At 38.7% G+C, this 16069-nt stretch overlaps 1 protein-coding gene across 3 annotated transcripts in view; it reads left to right on the top strand.

Annotated features, from left to right (window-relative positions):
• The first annotated feature begins 5289 nt into the window (after positions 1-5289).
• Positions 5290-16069, top strand: part of BBS4 (Bardet-Biedl syndrome 4) — a 55442-nt gene continuing 44662 nt past the window's right edge. Inside the window, exons 1-2 of one of the 3 annotated variants that reach the window (XM_059180456.1) lie at positions 5290-5487; positions 11937-11988. In XM_059180456.1, coding sequence (XP_059036439.1) covers positions 5464-5487; positions 11937-11988 — 76 coding nt within the window. In that variant the 5' untranslated portion in view covers positions 5290-5463. Of the gene's footprint in view, positions 5488-5539; positions 5911-11936; positions 11989-14663; positions 14811-16069 lie in introns of those variants that run through there. The other 2 variants (XM_059180454.1, XM_059180455.1) reach the window with 2 other exon arrangements.

Below are 16069 nucleotides of genomic sequence, written 5' to 3'. Positions count from 1 at the left end.
TGTCCATTATCTCTTCAAATATTTCTCTTGCTCCATACTGTCTCACCTCTCTTCTCCTCCTGGGACTCCAACTACATATATATTAGATGATTTGATATTATCCTGTAGATCTCAACATTCTTTTTTCTTGTTCTCAGTTTGGATACTCTCCATTTAGCTGTCCTCAAGTTTCCTGAATGCTTTCCTGTTAACTCCATTTAAAGAATTATTTCTGATACTGTATTTTCCTTTTTTAAATAAACTTTTTTTTAAAAAGTAAACTCTACATTCAGTGTGAGGCTTGAACTCACAATCCTGAAATCAAGAGTCACAGGCTTCATTGACTGAGCCAGCCAGGCACTCTGATATTGTATTTTTAATTTCTAGCACTTCATTATATTTGTGTAGTTAACATGTGTCTGCTAAAATTTCCCCTTTCTTCATGAACGTCCACATTTCCACTAGATTTTTTAAAGCATTTTCATCATCACTATTCAAAAAACCCTATCTTATCTATTGATTCCAGTATTTGGCCTCCACCAGATTTTTTTTAACATTCTAACCAGAGATATTTTAAAGATCCTGATCTTTAGGTTGTCTCTAATTCTGCTTCTATCGAACCTTTCCTCCATTACCATAGATCTTATTTTCTTGCTTTTGCACATGCCTTTGATTTGATTGTATGCTGGACATTTTGCATAAAAAATAGAAATTGGATCTGATCTGCAAAATGGGGCAAAATGGGGCATGCCCATTTTTCTTTCAACCAACTTGAGTAGTGGCTCAGTTAACCTAGGTATGGGCTTTATTTTAATTAAATCCACCATTAGTTTTAAATGTTTTGAAGGCAGAATCAGCACTTTCCCTTCAGTAAGTCCTGGGTTTGGGACGTTGGCAAGATTCCAGAAATCTGACTTAGCTTCTCAGCAAAGTCATCAGTCTTTGGAAAGGTGAGAAGTCTCAATGTAAAAAACTGACCTAGCCACCAGGTTTTTTTGGTCACTGGAATGGGGTTTGGAAGGTATTTTTCTCAGTTCCTGCATGTGTCCTACACTAGCCTTTAAGGAATAATGCCCACAATGCTTTGGGGACGAGTCTCTCAGCTCTCCTGCCCCACTCTTAACCTTCAAGAGTACCTCTGATGGATTTCTTAGTGTTCCTCCTTTGTGCCCTCATTTAAAGGGTCTCTTGCACTTGCGAGAGGCTCCACTTAACCTCTTAGGCAGGACTGATCTGTCTCAACTCTCCTACCCCACTCCCACTTTTCATCTATTATCTCCCCATACCTGGTTAAGACCCAAGAGATAAGATTGGTGAATGGGTGCAGACCCCATTCTGTGGATTTGGGTCCTCCTGTTGCAAATGTCATGCCAGTCTATATGGACCTGTTAAAATTTTGTTAAATTTCATCTGGTTTCTCATTATTCCCCTATGGTGGATTCCTCTTCCCAGCATAGTTCAGCCAGGAGTATGAACAGCCATGGGTCTTTCTCTCCTCTGAAGGACGTAGCACTTTCTGGAGATTGGTTCATTTATGTTTCTTTATGTCCTTATCTTTCTGATGGGTTTTAAAAGATTTTTGATTTTCTAGCTGATCCGTCCTTTTCTTTGTTTGCTAGGATAGGACCTTGTGATTTTCAAGATCCAAATCAGAAGTGAATTCTAGGAATGAGAATTTTCAAAGTGGCTTCATTTACATATTTTATTAAGTAATTTATAAAATTAAAAATAAATAATAAAAAGTCAAATTTTATTCAATGGTAAGCAATGAAAAATAAGTCATCTTCCCATTGTTTCCCATAGCCCTCTTTGCTCCCTGTACGGAGACAAACATCATTATCAGTTTCTTGCAATTTCTTCTTAATTCTATTTACAAAATGTGAATCTCTCCCCACCTTATTTTTTTAAGAAACAGAAGCATACCATATTTTTTACTTTACTTTTTTTCATATAATCATTTCACCATCTTGAAGTATTTTACTGGCTATAACGTGGGTTAGTATGGATGTACTTCGGTTTATGTAAATAATCCCCGGTGATTTGAGTTGTTGCCAGTATTTTTTCTCACAATGCAATGTATAGTCCTTTGTCCACATTCACTGTTGAGTATATCTGTAGTATCAGGAATGGGTATATTTAAAATGTTCCATGAAGGTCCATGGAGCTTCTCGTTATTTTATAGTGTTTCCTAGGTGTTGGCTGACCCTTAGGAGTTGGTGGTATGAATTTTGGGAGGCTCAGTACCACATAAGAGGCGTTAGGTGCTGTGCTAGAGTTGCCTAGAAGGTGGCATCAGAACAAAGCTGGCTGTTAGACCCTATTAGCACAGACCCTTTCCCCTCCCCGCTTCCTCCCTCCTTTCCTCTTTTCTTTTCTTTTTCGGGGGTGTAGCTCTTTCTTTCCCCTGCTTCCTTAAGCCCTACCATGGGAGAGAAAAAGACGAATGTCTTTTTGTTTGGAATGCCTTAACCAGCTGTATGACTGAAATGATCCTGATAGGCAAAATTACATCCAGGGAAGATTTCTAAGGGAAATGAAGACCCATTTCTTATATAAGAATCGTGTCTATGTAATTCTGGGATCTTCCTGTGAAGATACTATGTTTTTTTGAGGAATTTGTTCCTAATTACACAATTAAAGCACATTAAGCTTAGTTATTAATTTGAGAAATCAACATACTTTCTTACAAAAAAGGCCCTTGCACAAAAAGTGCTCCATCTGTTTCCTAAGATCTGGGATCCAAGGAGAGATATATAAACATACAATAGTAACAATATATATTTATTTAATAACACAGGTATTAAGAATGTCATGTAGTCCTCACAGGACCCCTTTCAGGGAGATTTTATACATTGGGAAGTGTGCCTATGAGTTTTCCACCAACATCTTCCCTAAGACTTCCCATCTCAGTAATTGACTGTACTATTTTTCATCCAGTTGCTTTTAAAGTTAGAAACCTGGTCATTTCCTGTGATATCTATCCCTCCTCTCATTCTCCCATATCCAATTCTATAGCACAGGAAATTTGTTTTGCCTCTAACATCCTTGAGAATCTATTCACTCTAGTCAAATGAACTATTTCATTGTCTTTTGTTTGCACTATCATGTGGTCTCTCCCAGATTATCAGTCCTTATCCCCCTCTTGATTCATTAGCTAACATGAACTCTTTATTTTTACTGTTTATTATTATTATTTTTTTTTTTTAGTGTTTCTACGCTCAATGTGGGGCTCAATGACCCCAAGAACAAGAGTCACATGCTCTTCTGAGCCAGCCGGATGCACCTAACACGAACTCTTTAAGTCTGACCGTGTCACTCTTTGCTCAGAACTCTCTAGTGCCTTTCTAGTGCCCTTAGAATAAAATCCCTCACATGAGCTCTGTGGATCTACACCACTAGTCTTTCCTACCTCTCCACCTCTTGCAACCAACTCCCTTCCCCTTTCTTCTTTCCAGTCATACTGGTCTTTTTGTGCTGCAAACTGGCCAAACTTCTTCCATCCTCAGGGCCTTTGCACAAACTCTTCCTTTGCCTTAGGATTCTCCCAGGGCTGCCCACTTCCTCATCCCTTGTTCTCCAAGCTAATGCCTTATCTCCTAGATTTCATTTTTTAAAAACCTCTTATCCAGGGAAACTACTCTTTCCAAACAAGTCTATATTGGATCTCCCTGTTATTTGCTCTTTCTACTCCGTATTTCTCCATTAGCATTTACCAACATTCTAATTATATAGTTATGTGGTTCTTTTCATTTAATTTTATTTTCTCTAATAGGAATAGGTAATACATCCACTTGGTAAAAAAAATTCAAATTGTACACAAGGTATAGAGTAAAAAGTCTCTTCCTTGTTCCTCTACTATCCAGTTGTTCTCCTTACTAGTAATCACTTTTAGCATTTTGGATATCTAACATATTTTCTGAGTAGACAAGCAATTATGTGCACAATATTCCTCACTTTTTGCCTTCTCTTTATTAACACAGATACTATATACATTTTTCTGCACCTTGTTTTTATCAGTTAATAATGTATCTTGACAATTCTTCTATGTCAATATGTAAATAGTTGTCTCTTTTCACATACTAGATAATACGGACTTACCATAAATTTTTAACCTCAATTATTAGGCATTGGGTTGTTTTCAGGCTTTGGTTATTACAAACAATGCTTCATTGAATAACTTTGTATGTAAAGTCATTTCCTGCAAAAATACCTACAGAATAAATTCCTAGAATTGAAATAAGGGCATTAAAGGTTATATGCATTTTAAATGTTGGTAGTTACTGCCAAACTGCTCTTAATGGACATTGTATCAGTCATATTCCAACTAGCCACAAATGAAAAATGCATGTTTCCCTCACAACTATGTTAGTGAAAATTCTTTTCTTTGCCATGTAAGAGGTGGAAAGTATCTCTTGGAAACTTTAATTTGCATGTTTTTTCTTCCTTGCAAAGTTACACTTTCATGTTTAACAGTCATTTGTATCTCTTATTTAGTGTACTGCTTCTTCATAAATTTTGCTTATGTTATTAATGTCTGATTTCCTCTCTCTGCTTTAAGGTCGGTGCTGTGGGTGCAGGGATCTTGTTAGTTTTGTTCACTACCTGGTTAGTTCCAGGTACGAGAATGAATGAAGCTCAAGAAATGACTGGCTCATGTCATGCCGTAGTCAAGTTCAGAACTTATGTTTGACTCCAAAGCCCACCTTGTTATCTCCACGATCACACCCGGGAAAATCCAAGCTTTTAACTCACCACACCAGGGGCCAGATGGGTAACGTAAAACGGCTTAAGTGTGTCAGGAAGTGGATTGCGGCAAAATGGCGAACCTATGGACAGTCCAAGTGGTTTTTCACATCTGTTTTACTGACGTTTGGGAGTGGAAGTCCATTGTATCTTTACATGCCCCGAGGCCGGGTTTCTGGCTTTCTTGTGAAATCTCCTGGTTTTTAAGTATTTCCAATAAAAACATCACATGCAGCCCACCCGCAGCGGATTTGCAAATTCTGGCGTAGAGATTGGGAGCCTGATGAGGCGAAGACCTCAGGGAAAGCTAAGAAACGAGGTTTTTGTTTAAGTCGAGAATGGGGTTTTCTACCCTAGGGGCTGGGGACCAGGACTCCCGGAAGGACTGAAATAAACGCAAAGTGGCGGGAGGATTGCGAGGCCTTCTCAACTCTGTCTGGCCATTCCAGCCAGCGCTGTCCCGAGCTTCTCTAGCAGTGCCCAGGGCGGTCAGGGGTTGCCCTAGAGGAAAAGAACCTCTGTATTCCCTCACCCGGCCCAATAGCGTCAAGCGGTGGGTAAAGCCCCAAAACACCCTGTCCAGGTTTCCCGAAAACCCTCCCAGGTGAAGCGTCCTGCCCAACCACCGCTTTGGTTCGCCGCTCAGGCCCCTCCCAGCTTCCCCAGCTCCATGACTTCCGTTTGCCTGGTCGTCTGGGAAACGACCAACTTCCGGCCGCGAAGCCGGGGGGCGGAGCCAAGATGGCTGAGGAGAGGCGTGCGATGGTGAGCGCAGAGGTTCTCCTTAGTGTCCCGGCCGCCAGGCCGGGTAGCGCCGCCCGGGGCGGAGCGGAGAGGCGAGGCAGGCTGGCGGTCGGTTGCCCCGTGAGGAATGCGGAGCGGGATCTGGAGCCGCTCGGGGTGCGCTGGGCGACATGGCCCCGCTCCTGGGAGCTGGTCCACCTGCGTAAGGCGGACTTCTTTGCAGCGCTGGGCCTGTGCTGGGCTTGTGGTCCCTTTTGGGGTGCGCTGGACGAAAAAGGGAGATTTTCATCAGAAATGGCTCTTTTCCTAGTCCTTTCTTTTCCTTCTCACGAGTTTTGGAAAGGAAGCACTACCGTTTGTGCAGAGACAGTTTGTGTTAATCCCCTGGATTAGGAGTCGATTATGACAGAGCCTGGCAACTTTGAGCGTCACTGCCTTCTGCCGGTGGGTCGGGACCATGTTTTCTCTGTTGTAATTTAGTTTGGGAAAGGGCTGTTTGGGGATTCAGCTGAAGCTTGAGTTAGCCATTAATTAGATTCCACAGAACTGCTAATACAAAGTAGTCCAGATAAGTTCGGGATAACCCAGTGGTAGTTATTTATGAAGTGTATATTTATAATTGGATCTAATTTCTGTAAAGTTGTAAGTGTGAAAACGTGTCTGCTTTGCTTTAATGTTCGGTTTCAAAGCATGTTCTACTCACTTGTTAGAATGGCTTTATTAGGGGCACCTGGGTGGCTCAGTGGGTTGGGCCACCCAGGTGCCCCTAATAAAGCCATCTCTACCTTCGACTCGTCTTAATCTCAGGCTCTTGGGATTGAGCCCCCGCATCTAGCTCTCTGCTCAGCGTCCCCGCTTCCCCCTGCCAACCCCCCCGCCCCGCTTGCCTCTCTGCCTACTTGTGATCTCTGTTTAAAAAAAAAAAAAAGCTAAAAAAAAAAAAAAAGTAATGACTTTATTAGTTATCTATTTGGAACGTATTGCTTTGAAAAACAACCTTGCAAATACAGGAGACAAAATAGCAGTTTTGGGCTGACGGTTTTACAACTTAGTTTTGGCCGTTAAGGAGCAAGGCCAATACTGTCTATCAGTGGGTTTTGTTTTCTATTCATTTTTCATGTCCAGAGAAGTCAGATTATTTTTGGTGTAATCATACAATTCTGAATACAGGGAAGGAGGCCCAAAGCAAAGACTTTTAAGCTGTAAACTAAGTAAATAAATAAATAGCATGATTAGTGTTACTGGGTTTTAGATATTAGAAACGTGAAAGAAAATAGTTCATCTACAGAAATGTAAGTTATACTACTAACACTGTGTTGTAAATAGAGCTTATTCTCTAGTGCTCATTGCAGATATGATCATAAATAGAATATGAACCTGATTTCTCTGATGGCAGAATTGTCCATTACTTTTGAATCTAATTCTAAATTCTAATTCCATTCTAAAGAGAATGGCTGTTCAATATGACTGTAGCACTTGAACCTGAAGTTAAGCTGTTCGTTTTAATTATTGTCAAGTTTATTGCTGGCAGTGTTTTATTTGTAGTAATTTCAGCTTTTCACATTACTGCTGCAGGGAGATTTGAATTTCTGCCCTTTTTGGAAGCGATCTGGTATCTTGTAATAAAATTAAAAGGGCCTAACAGTCTCATTCAGTCAATCAACAGACCAGTATCCCACTGAAATAAAAGCAGAATATAGGCATATAGTGCAAGGGTATTCATTGCAATATTGTTTATAATGACAAAATGCCAGAGACAAGGTGATACCCATTAATAGGGTAATAGATGACTTCTGATACTTCCATTCTGAAAATTATTATGCAGCTATAAAAAAGTGTTATTAGAACTGGGGATGCCTGCGTGGCTTAGTCGTTGTCTGCCTTCAGCTCAGGTCTTGGGATGGAGCCCCACTTTGGGCTCCCTGCTCAGTGGGGAGCCTGCTTCTCCCTCCTTCACTCCCTCTACTTGTGTTCCCTCTCTCACTCTCTCTTTCTGCTAAATAAATAAATTTTAAAAATCTTTTAAAAAAAAGTGTTAGCACTGTATATGTTGATGGGGATGGTATACATTTTAAAAAAGCTAGATATGGAGTGGAGTGTTAAAAAACAAAATTTAACTGAATAGACTTTAAAGATCTTACTGGCTTTATTCAGTGATTAATGAATTAATCAATTAGTGACTTAATGAATTAATGATTACAGCATTCATTCTGTACAAAATGGAAGGCTTTCATAGGCAGAAAGGAGTTGAACAGGGAAGTTATACTAGACAAAAAGTTTGGTTATTGCAAGATCACTTTCCTTTAGATGATCGCAGGGGTCTGTCAGGCATGTTACCTCGCTAATACTTAATGGGTGATTTTTTTTAATTAAAGATTTTATTTATTTATTTGACAGAGACACAGTGAAAGAGGGAACGGAAGCAGCGACAGAGGGAGAGGGAGAAGCAGGCCTCCCGCTGAGCTGGGAGCCCTATGCGGGGCTCAGTCCTAGGGCTCTAGGATCATGACCCAAGCCAAAGGCAGACGCCCAATGACTGAGCCACCCAGGTGCCCCTGACTTTTTTTAATTGAGATTTTTTTTTTTAAGTTTTTATTTCTTTATTTGACAGGGATAGTGCAAGCAGAGGGGGGGAGTGGCAAGCAGAGGGAGAGGGAGAAGCAGGTTCCCAGCTGAGCACAGCTTGATCCCAGGACATGGATCCTGACCTGAGCTGAAGGCAGTCACTTAACCGACTGAACCACCCAGGCATCCCAAGTCTTAATGTTATTTTAACTGACATTTACCTGATTATTAATGGGGTGGAGGCAGTAGTGGTTGCCCCTTTTCCTTTTTTGTTCAATGCCTGATTCATGTATTTTGCTGCTTTTTCTTTCTTCTTTTTCTTTTTTTAAGAATTTTTACTTATTTATTTGAGAGAGCAGAGCTAGTGAGGGGAGAACAGGAGGGGTGTAGGGGAGGGACAGAAGAAGAGGGTGGGGTAGAGGGAGAGGGAGGAGCAGACTCCCAGTTGAGCAGGAAGCCTGATGTGGGGCTCCATCCCAGGACCCTGGGATCATGATCTGAGCCTAAGGCAGACACCTTACTGACTGAGCCACCCAGGAACCCCATGTTTTGCTTATTTTTCTACTTTGATATTTTTCTTATTTTCTTTTTATTGTTTGTTTTGTAGTTACAGTTTCTGGCTGTTAATCCTTATCTTTTTTTTTCTTTCTTTCTTTTTGGTTTTGTATTGCAAATATCTGCTCTTAGTTTTCTGTCTTCCCTTCCTTTTTGGAACAGAAGTTCTTAATTTTAATGTAGTTGAGTATTTAGATCTTTTCTCAATTGGTTTGTGCTTTTATATCTTCCTGAAGTAATCTTTCCCTAGCCTATATTTTCTCTTGAGGTTTTTAAAATTTGCCTTGTTCATTTTAGTCTTCTATCTATCTTAATTCATTTTAATTTCCCTTATAAAGCTTTGTCTCTTGAAGTCTGTTTTGTTTAATGTTAATATTGCTACTTTAGTTTTCTTTTTGTTTCTGTTTTCCTGGTGTAAATTTTTCTATCATTTACTTTGCTTTTCTGTTTTAGATGTGTCTTTATATAAATAGCATACGTCTAGATTTTTAAAAACATCTATCCTGATAATATAACTGGAGAATTTGATTTTTTTCTCCTTCTTTTCTTGCCTTCTTTTTTTCTTTTTTGCTGAGTTTCTTTTTTCTCTCTCCTCTTCTCATTTAATTACTTGTAACTTATATATAATTTTTAATATTACATATTGAACTGAAAGTTCAAATTTAAAATTCAGTAATGTAGGGATTATCAAATGCTTTATTACCCTTTGCTTTCTGCCAGTTCATGCAGCTTTTGTTCAGTTTTGTAGTTTTTGTGTTTCTCAACACCACAAATTACACTTTTGTGTTATTAAGTCAGTGAATGTTTAGAATACTTCCATATTTTACCAGTTCCTTTGCTCATTCCACTCCTTCATTCTGGGGTTCTTCTTCTTCTTCTTCTTCTTTTTAAGATTTTATTTATTTTTCTGACAGACACAGTGAAAGAGGGAACACAAAAAGGGGGAGTGGGAGAGGGAGAACAGGCTTCCCGTGGAGCAGGGAGCCTGATGCAGGGATTGATCCCAGGACCCTGGGATCATGACCTGAAGCGAAGGCAGACACCTAATGACTGAGCCAACCAGGCGCCCCTGGGGTTCTTTTCCTTTTTCCTAATGTGTATCCTTTAAAAAGTTTATTTAAACAACATTTTTTTAAAGTTTTTTTTTTTTTTTTTCTTTAAGTAATCTCTACACGCAGCATGGGGCTCAGACTTAAAACACTGAGATCAAGAGTCACATTCTCTTCCAACTGAGCCAGCCAGGTGCCGGGAAAGTTAGTTTTGATAGATGTAAGAGTTTAGATCTGAGGTTGGCAAACCATTTTTTAAAAGGGCCAGTAATAAATATTTTGGGCTTTGTGAGCCAGTCTCTGTTGCAAGTAACTCAGGTATGCAGTTGTAGTGTGGAAACAACCATAGACAATAAATAAACGTGTGTGTGACGGTGTTCTGATAAAATTTTATTTTAGACACTTAAATTTGAATTTTATATGATTTTCAGGAGTTAAAAAATATTAAAAAATGTAAATACCATTAAAAATGTAAAAACACGGATGCCTCTGTAGCCCTATTGTTTGAGTGTCTGACTCTTGGCTTTTTTGTTTTGTTTTGTTTAAGATTTTATTTATTTATTTGACAGAGAGAGATCATAAGCAAGCAGAGAGAGAGGAGGAAGCAGGCTCCCTGCTGAGCAGAGAACCCCATGCAGGGCTCGATCCCAGGACCCTGAGGTCATGACCCGAGTCGAAGGCAGCGGCTTAACCCACTGAGCCACCCAGGCACCCCTCTTGGTTTTGACTCAGGTCATGATCTCATGCTCATGGGGTTGAGCCCTGCATCAGGCTCCCTGGTCTACTTCAGATTCTTTCCCCCGTGCCCTTGCCTGCTCACACAAGTATGTGTGCTCACTCGCTCGCTCTCTCTAAATAAATAAGTAAATAAATAAAATCTTTTTAAAAAAATGTAAAAGACATTCTTAGTTTGTTGGTCATATAAAAACGGGCTGAATTTGTTTGACCTGCAGGCCATAGTTCGCTGACCTTGTGTTTAGATTAACGTTCATTTTACTTAGCACCTGAGACATGGGACTGATTTTTCTTATCATGTCTTATTTACCATTTTCAGTTGTTGAGATCCCAGCTGTCAGTCTAATTGTCTTTTCTGTATAGCTCATCTGGTGATACTTTTTTTTTTTTTTTTTTGGATGCTTTTAAGAACTTTTTGTCTCTGGTTGCAGGTCCTTGTGATATATGCAAGTGTGGGTTTATTTTCATTTAACCTGGTCAGGATTGGTTGAGCATTCTGAATCTAAAGATTAGTGTCTCTCATTACTTCTGGAAATTTTCAACCATTATTTTTGCCTATATCTTACCATATCATATGTAACATAGGAAGTAGTTATAAGAAAAATCCATTTGAAGATTTCCTGCAAAGTTAGAGCATAAGATAGTATTTACTATATTCAGTAATGTCCCTTTAAAAAAAAACTCCCTCATAGGGGCGCTGAGTGACTCATTTGGTTAAGCATCCAACTCTGATTTCAGCTCAGGTCATGATCTCAGGGTCCTGGGATCAATCCCTGCATGGGGCTACATGCTCAGCAGGGAGTCTGCTTGAGGATTCTCTCTCCCTCTCCCTTTGCCCCTCCCCCTTGCTCATACTTGCTCGCTTCCTCTCTGAATTAAGTAAATCTTAAAAAACAAACAGCAACCCAACTCCTTGAGTTGAGTGCTAGGTAATTTCTGTATAGATGACTCATAAACTTCTTTTTATCAAAATTACTACTTTTTTGGTTTGGTTGTTAAGATGTATAGCATTAAGTATAATGGTAATATGCAGTGCCTAAGAACTTAGTACATTTATTTGTGCACATTTTATGCATTATAATTATATATTACACAGGGTGTCTAGCTGGCTCAGTTGGTTAAATGTCTAGGTGGCTCAGTTGGTTAAATGTCTGACTCTTGGTTTCTGCTTGGGTCATGAGCTTGGGGTCATGGGATCAAGCCCCACATCAGTCTCCTCACTCTGTCTAGAGTTTGCTTGAGATTCCCTCACCTTCTCCCTCCTCCCGCTCATGCTCTCTTTCAAATAAATAAATAAAACCTTAAAAATATGTATAACTATATATTACACATAAGTATATATTATAAGTATGCATTATACATTAGTAATAGTTTGGATAGCAAATGTATGACTTGATATTTGCTTTTTAAACCACATTAAAAATGATTTTTAATTTTTCTTTGTGCCTGTGTGTAGTTAATGGATTAATTGCATGATTGGAGAGCTACCGATTATGATTATTTGAATGCTTTTTTAAGTTAGCAAAATTTATGGTGATGGTTTAACATAGACTCCTCTGTTTTCAGAGAACTCCCTTTCCTGCATCTGCTGAATCTCGGAAACCTCGGCTAAAAAAAGGTTGGTTTGCAGTTTCATTGTATGTGTCTATTTGCACAGAATTTCTATTGATTCTTTGTTGTGTATGCATTAGAGCTTTTAAAAATGTGACTTTTGGAGAAAAGCAGTAATTGTCTAAATATTCCTCCACACCATGCTCTTATTTTATGGAGTTGTTAGATATTTTGGGATTGATTTTGCCTGTAAATATGTTTAAATGGGCCTTTATTATTATGTCAATATGTATTTTCTTCTTGTGGAAAAAAACACTGAAGTTCCCATGGTACGTATCAGACCTCATATAATCTCATGTCTGTGTTAAGTAAGTATGAGGTTTTATGAAAATTGAGTCTGTGAAGACTAGGTAAGGGCATATACTATGAAGAACTGCATTTAAAAATCTGATAGAGATATGTTCTATTTTATTTAGAGGAATAGGATTCCTTAATTTGTTAACTTATAGTAAAGTCCTAGTAAGGCTTGTATCAAATTGCAGCGTACTATATTGGATATTCCGTCGATGTCTAATAAGCATGTCTAATGTCTAACAAACTTAGAAAATACCCAAACTTTTTATTTAGCAGAAAAGACCATCTATTTTATTATTTACCCATGTATCTATTTAATTTTCTAGATGAGGAAATCTAAGGCTGAGGGAAGGGGCATGACTTATCCAGGGTCATGGGTGTAGTTCTTGTCTGCATTATGAGTTATGTTTAACAGGCAATACATCCTTTTGCAGCATGTGTTTTCCTGTTGTCTGCTAAGATTTTTAAATTTCATTTGCCAGTAAATTGTTTAGCTTACTTGGGGAATTTCTGTTCCTCTGAAATTATAATACAAGTTGTTGGAACATATGATTGCCTTCAGAACTTGTTTTCAGAGTTTTTCAGGAATACTTCTTTCATTGAAAGAGCATTACATTTATAATTTAGATTATTTGTGAAGCTTAGGTGTTTCTTATAATATCTAACATAGTTGCTAATATTTTTTACATCATTTCTGGACATGAGACCCATCTTGCTGTGATGTTTCTCATTCCGTTTAAATGCTGATGTATTTGGCTAGTTAGGTAGCTAGGGGCTAGTGGGTTTTATGATTGTTTCTCCAGTGTTCTTTCCATCTTCCTCCAGAGTCAGACTCCATGGTTTGACTGACTCCCAGTCCAGGAGAGCTCTAATTAGTATATACTAGTAAAAAATTGGCCTGTCCCCAATTCAGGCTAATGAGATACAAAGCTGATAGCTATGGGGTAAAGGGTCACATTTGACACGTTATGCTATAAGAAGTAACAGTGCTATTTGAGAGGCAATGTGGGGGGCTTGGGAGGGTAGGAAAAGAATAAATGAAACAAGATGGGATTGGGAGGGAAACAAACCATAAGAGACTCTTAATCTCACAAAACAAACTGAGGGTTGCTGGCGGGGGAGGGGAGGGAGAGAGGGTGGTTGGGTTATGGACATTGGGGAAGGTATGTGCTATGGTGAGTGCTGTGAGGTGTGTAACCCTGGCAATTCACAGACCTGTATCCCTGGGGCTAATAGTACATTATATGTTAATTAAAAAAATTATTAAAAAAAAAAAAGGAAGTAACAGTGCTGTAGTACCTCATCTAATCCTTTCTTCCCACTTTCGGATTTCTGTGATTAAAATTTGTTTTTTCCTGTTCTTGAATCCTTCATACATGAGTACTTACCAGTTCCAGGACCAGTGATAGGTGTCGGGAATACAAAGATAAATAGGGCATGGATTCTGCCCTCAGGGATTGGCAGTCTTCAGGACATAGAAGATATAAGCAAATTATTGAAGTGTAGTGTATGCCTTCCAGTTTTTTCAACTCTTTTTGTATGAAATGTCTAGAACTCTTTGCCATTATTGCTTTGGTTCTCTGGTGAAATTCATTGTTCCCCCTGGAAGTATAAAGGTCAGGACTAAACAGAATATTTCAGGTGTGAACAAGACCAAGTGGAATATCTGGAAGGTAAAAATCTCTTCATCTGGATCTTTTATTTCTTTTAGTCCAGCACAGAGTCTAATTGCCTTTTGGTCACCCATTTTACACATTTGCAATACCACTACATTTTACAGTTCGAAGGATATCATTCATGTAGAATACAATGACTACAGTTAAATGATACCTTTGGAGTTGTGCAGAGAAGTGTCACAGGCACCTAAAATATCAAGGGTATACCTTTTAACCTTCCTTAATTTCTGGGTTCCACAGCCCAAGATTTTATCTGTCAGAATGGTGAATTACATTTACTCTTCGGAATGTTGTGCTGGCTTTTGAATTCCTGGGGTAACCCCACATGGTCATGATATATTAACCTTTTTACATGTTACTAGATTCAATTTGCTAATTTTTGTTAAGGACTTTTGCTCTGTTCACGAAGGCTGTTGGTCTTTGTTATTATTGTTCTTTTTTTTTTTGCAATGATTTTGTCTTTTTTTTGGTATCAGGGTTATGCTGGCCTCAAAACAAGTTGGGAGCTATTCCCTCTTCTCTTTCCTGGAAGACTTTGTATAGAATTGGTGTTGTGTCTTAAATGTTTGCTAGAGTGTGACGACGAAGCAGTCTATGTCTGGATTTCCTCTTTGTTGGAAGACATTTAAGTACAAACTCAGTTTCTTTAATAGATATGGGGCTATTCAGATTGTATGTATTTTTAAAAAGATTTTATTTATTTATTTGACAGATCACAAATAGGTAGAGAGGCAGGCAGAGAGAGAGGAAGGGAAGCAGGCTCCCTGCTGAGCAGAAAGCCCAATGCAGGGCTGGATCCCAGGACGCCAAGACCATGACCTAAGAAGAAGGCAGAGGCTTAACCCACTGAACCACCCAGGTGCCCCAGATTATATGTATTTCTTTCAGGGAGAGATTTGGTAATGTTTTTCTTTCAAAGAAATTTTGTCCATTTCATCTCAGTTATCAAATTTATTGGCATAAAGGTCATGATACTCCTGTAGTTTTCTTTTAATGTCTTTTTAGACCTTCCTTTTAGGATGTGTTGTGGTAGTCTCTCTGTTCCTGATTTTGATGTTTATGTCTCCTGTCTTTTTTTTCTTGGTCAGCTTGGCTAGAGGTTTATCCACTTTCCTGATCTTTTCAAACAACCAACTTTTGATTTTATTTTTTCTTCTCTCTTTTCTGTTTCAATTTCATTGATGTCTGCGCTTATCTAATACTGTGTTTAATTTGCAGTTTCTTTTTTCTTTCTGCAGTTTCTAAAGGTAGAAACAGATTATTGGTTTGAGGTCTTTTCTGTTGTAAGCATTTAGTGCTTTACATTTCCTTCTAAACACTGTTTAACTGGTTCATATACATTTCAAATGTTTTGACTTTTATAAACTTCTGAATATTTTAAAATTTCCTTTGTGTTCCCCTTTAACCCATGTACAGTTAAGAAAAGTATTGATTAATTTCCCTAAATATGGGATTTTTCCAGATATTTCTTTGTTGTTGTTGTTACTGGTTTCTAGTTTAATTCTAGTTATAGTTAAAAAACATACTTTATGTGATTTGTTTTATGGCCCAGAATGTGGTCTATGTTGGTGAATATTCCATGTGCTTTGAAAAAAAGGTGTATTGTTCTGTTGGATGGAGTAATCTATAAATGTCAGGTCAAGTTGTTTGATAATGTTGTTCATCTTTGTACTTATTGGCACAGATATTAATATCCTTATCGAGAAGATACTGATAACCCTTAATGAGAGAAAAGTGTTGAAGTAGGCACATGTAATTATGGGTTTGTCTGTTTCTACTTAAAGATCTATCAGTTTCTGGGATGCCGGGGTGGCTCAGTTGGTTAAGCGGCTGCCTTTGACTCAGATCATGATCCCAGCGTCCTGGGATCGAGTCCCACATCAGGTTCCTTGCTCAGCAGGGAGCCTGCTTCTCCCTCTGCCTCTGCCTGCCACTCTGTCTGCTTGTGCTCACTCTCTCTGACAAATAAATAAACTCTTAAAAAAAGAAAACTATCAATTTTTACTTTTGTATTTTGAAGATCTGTTGTTGGATGCAAAAACATTTAGGGTTGTTTGAGTTCTTGGTGAATTGGCTCTTTTATCATTATGGAATGTCTCTCTTCTATTCCTGATAATA

The sequence above is a fragment of the Mustela lutreola genome, chromosome 7 (assembly GCF_030435805.1).
Source record: "Mustela lutreola isolate mMusLut2 chromosome 7, mMusLut2.pri, whole genome shotgun sequence".
NCBI classification, from domain to species: Eukaryota; Metazoa; Chordata; class Mammalia; order Carnivora; family Mustelidae; genus Mustela; species Mustela lutreola.
The sequence above is the reverse complement of the archived record's forward strand: the minus strand, read 5'-3'. Positions and strand labels throughout refer to the sequence as shown.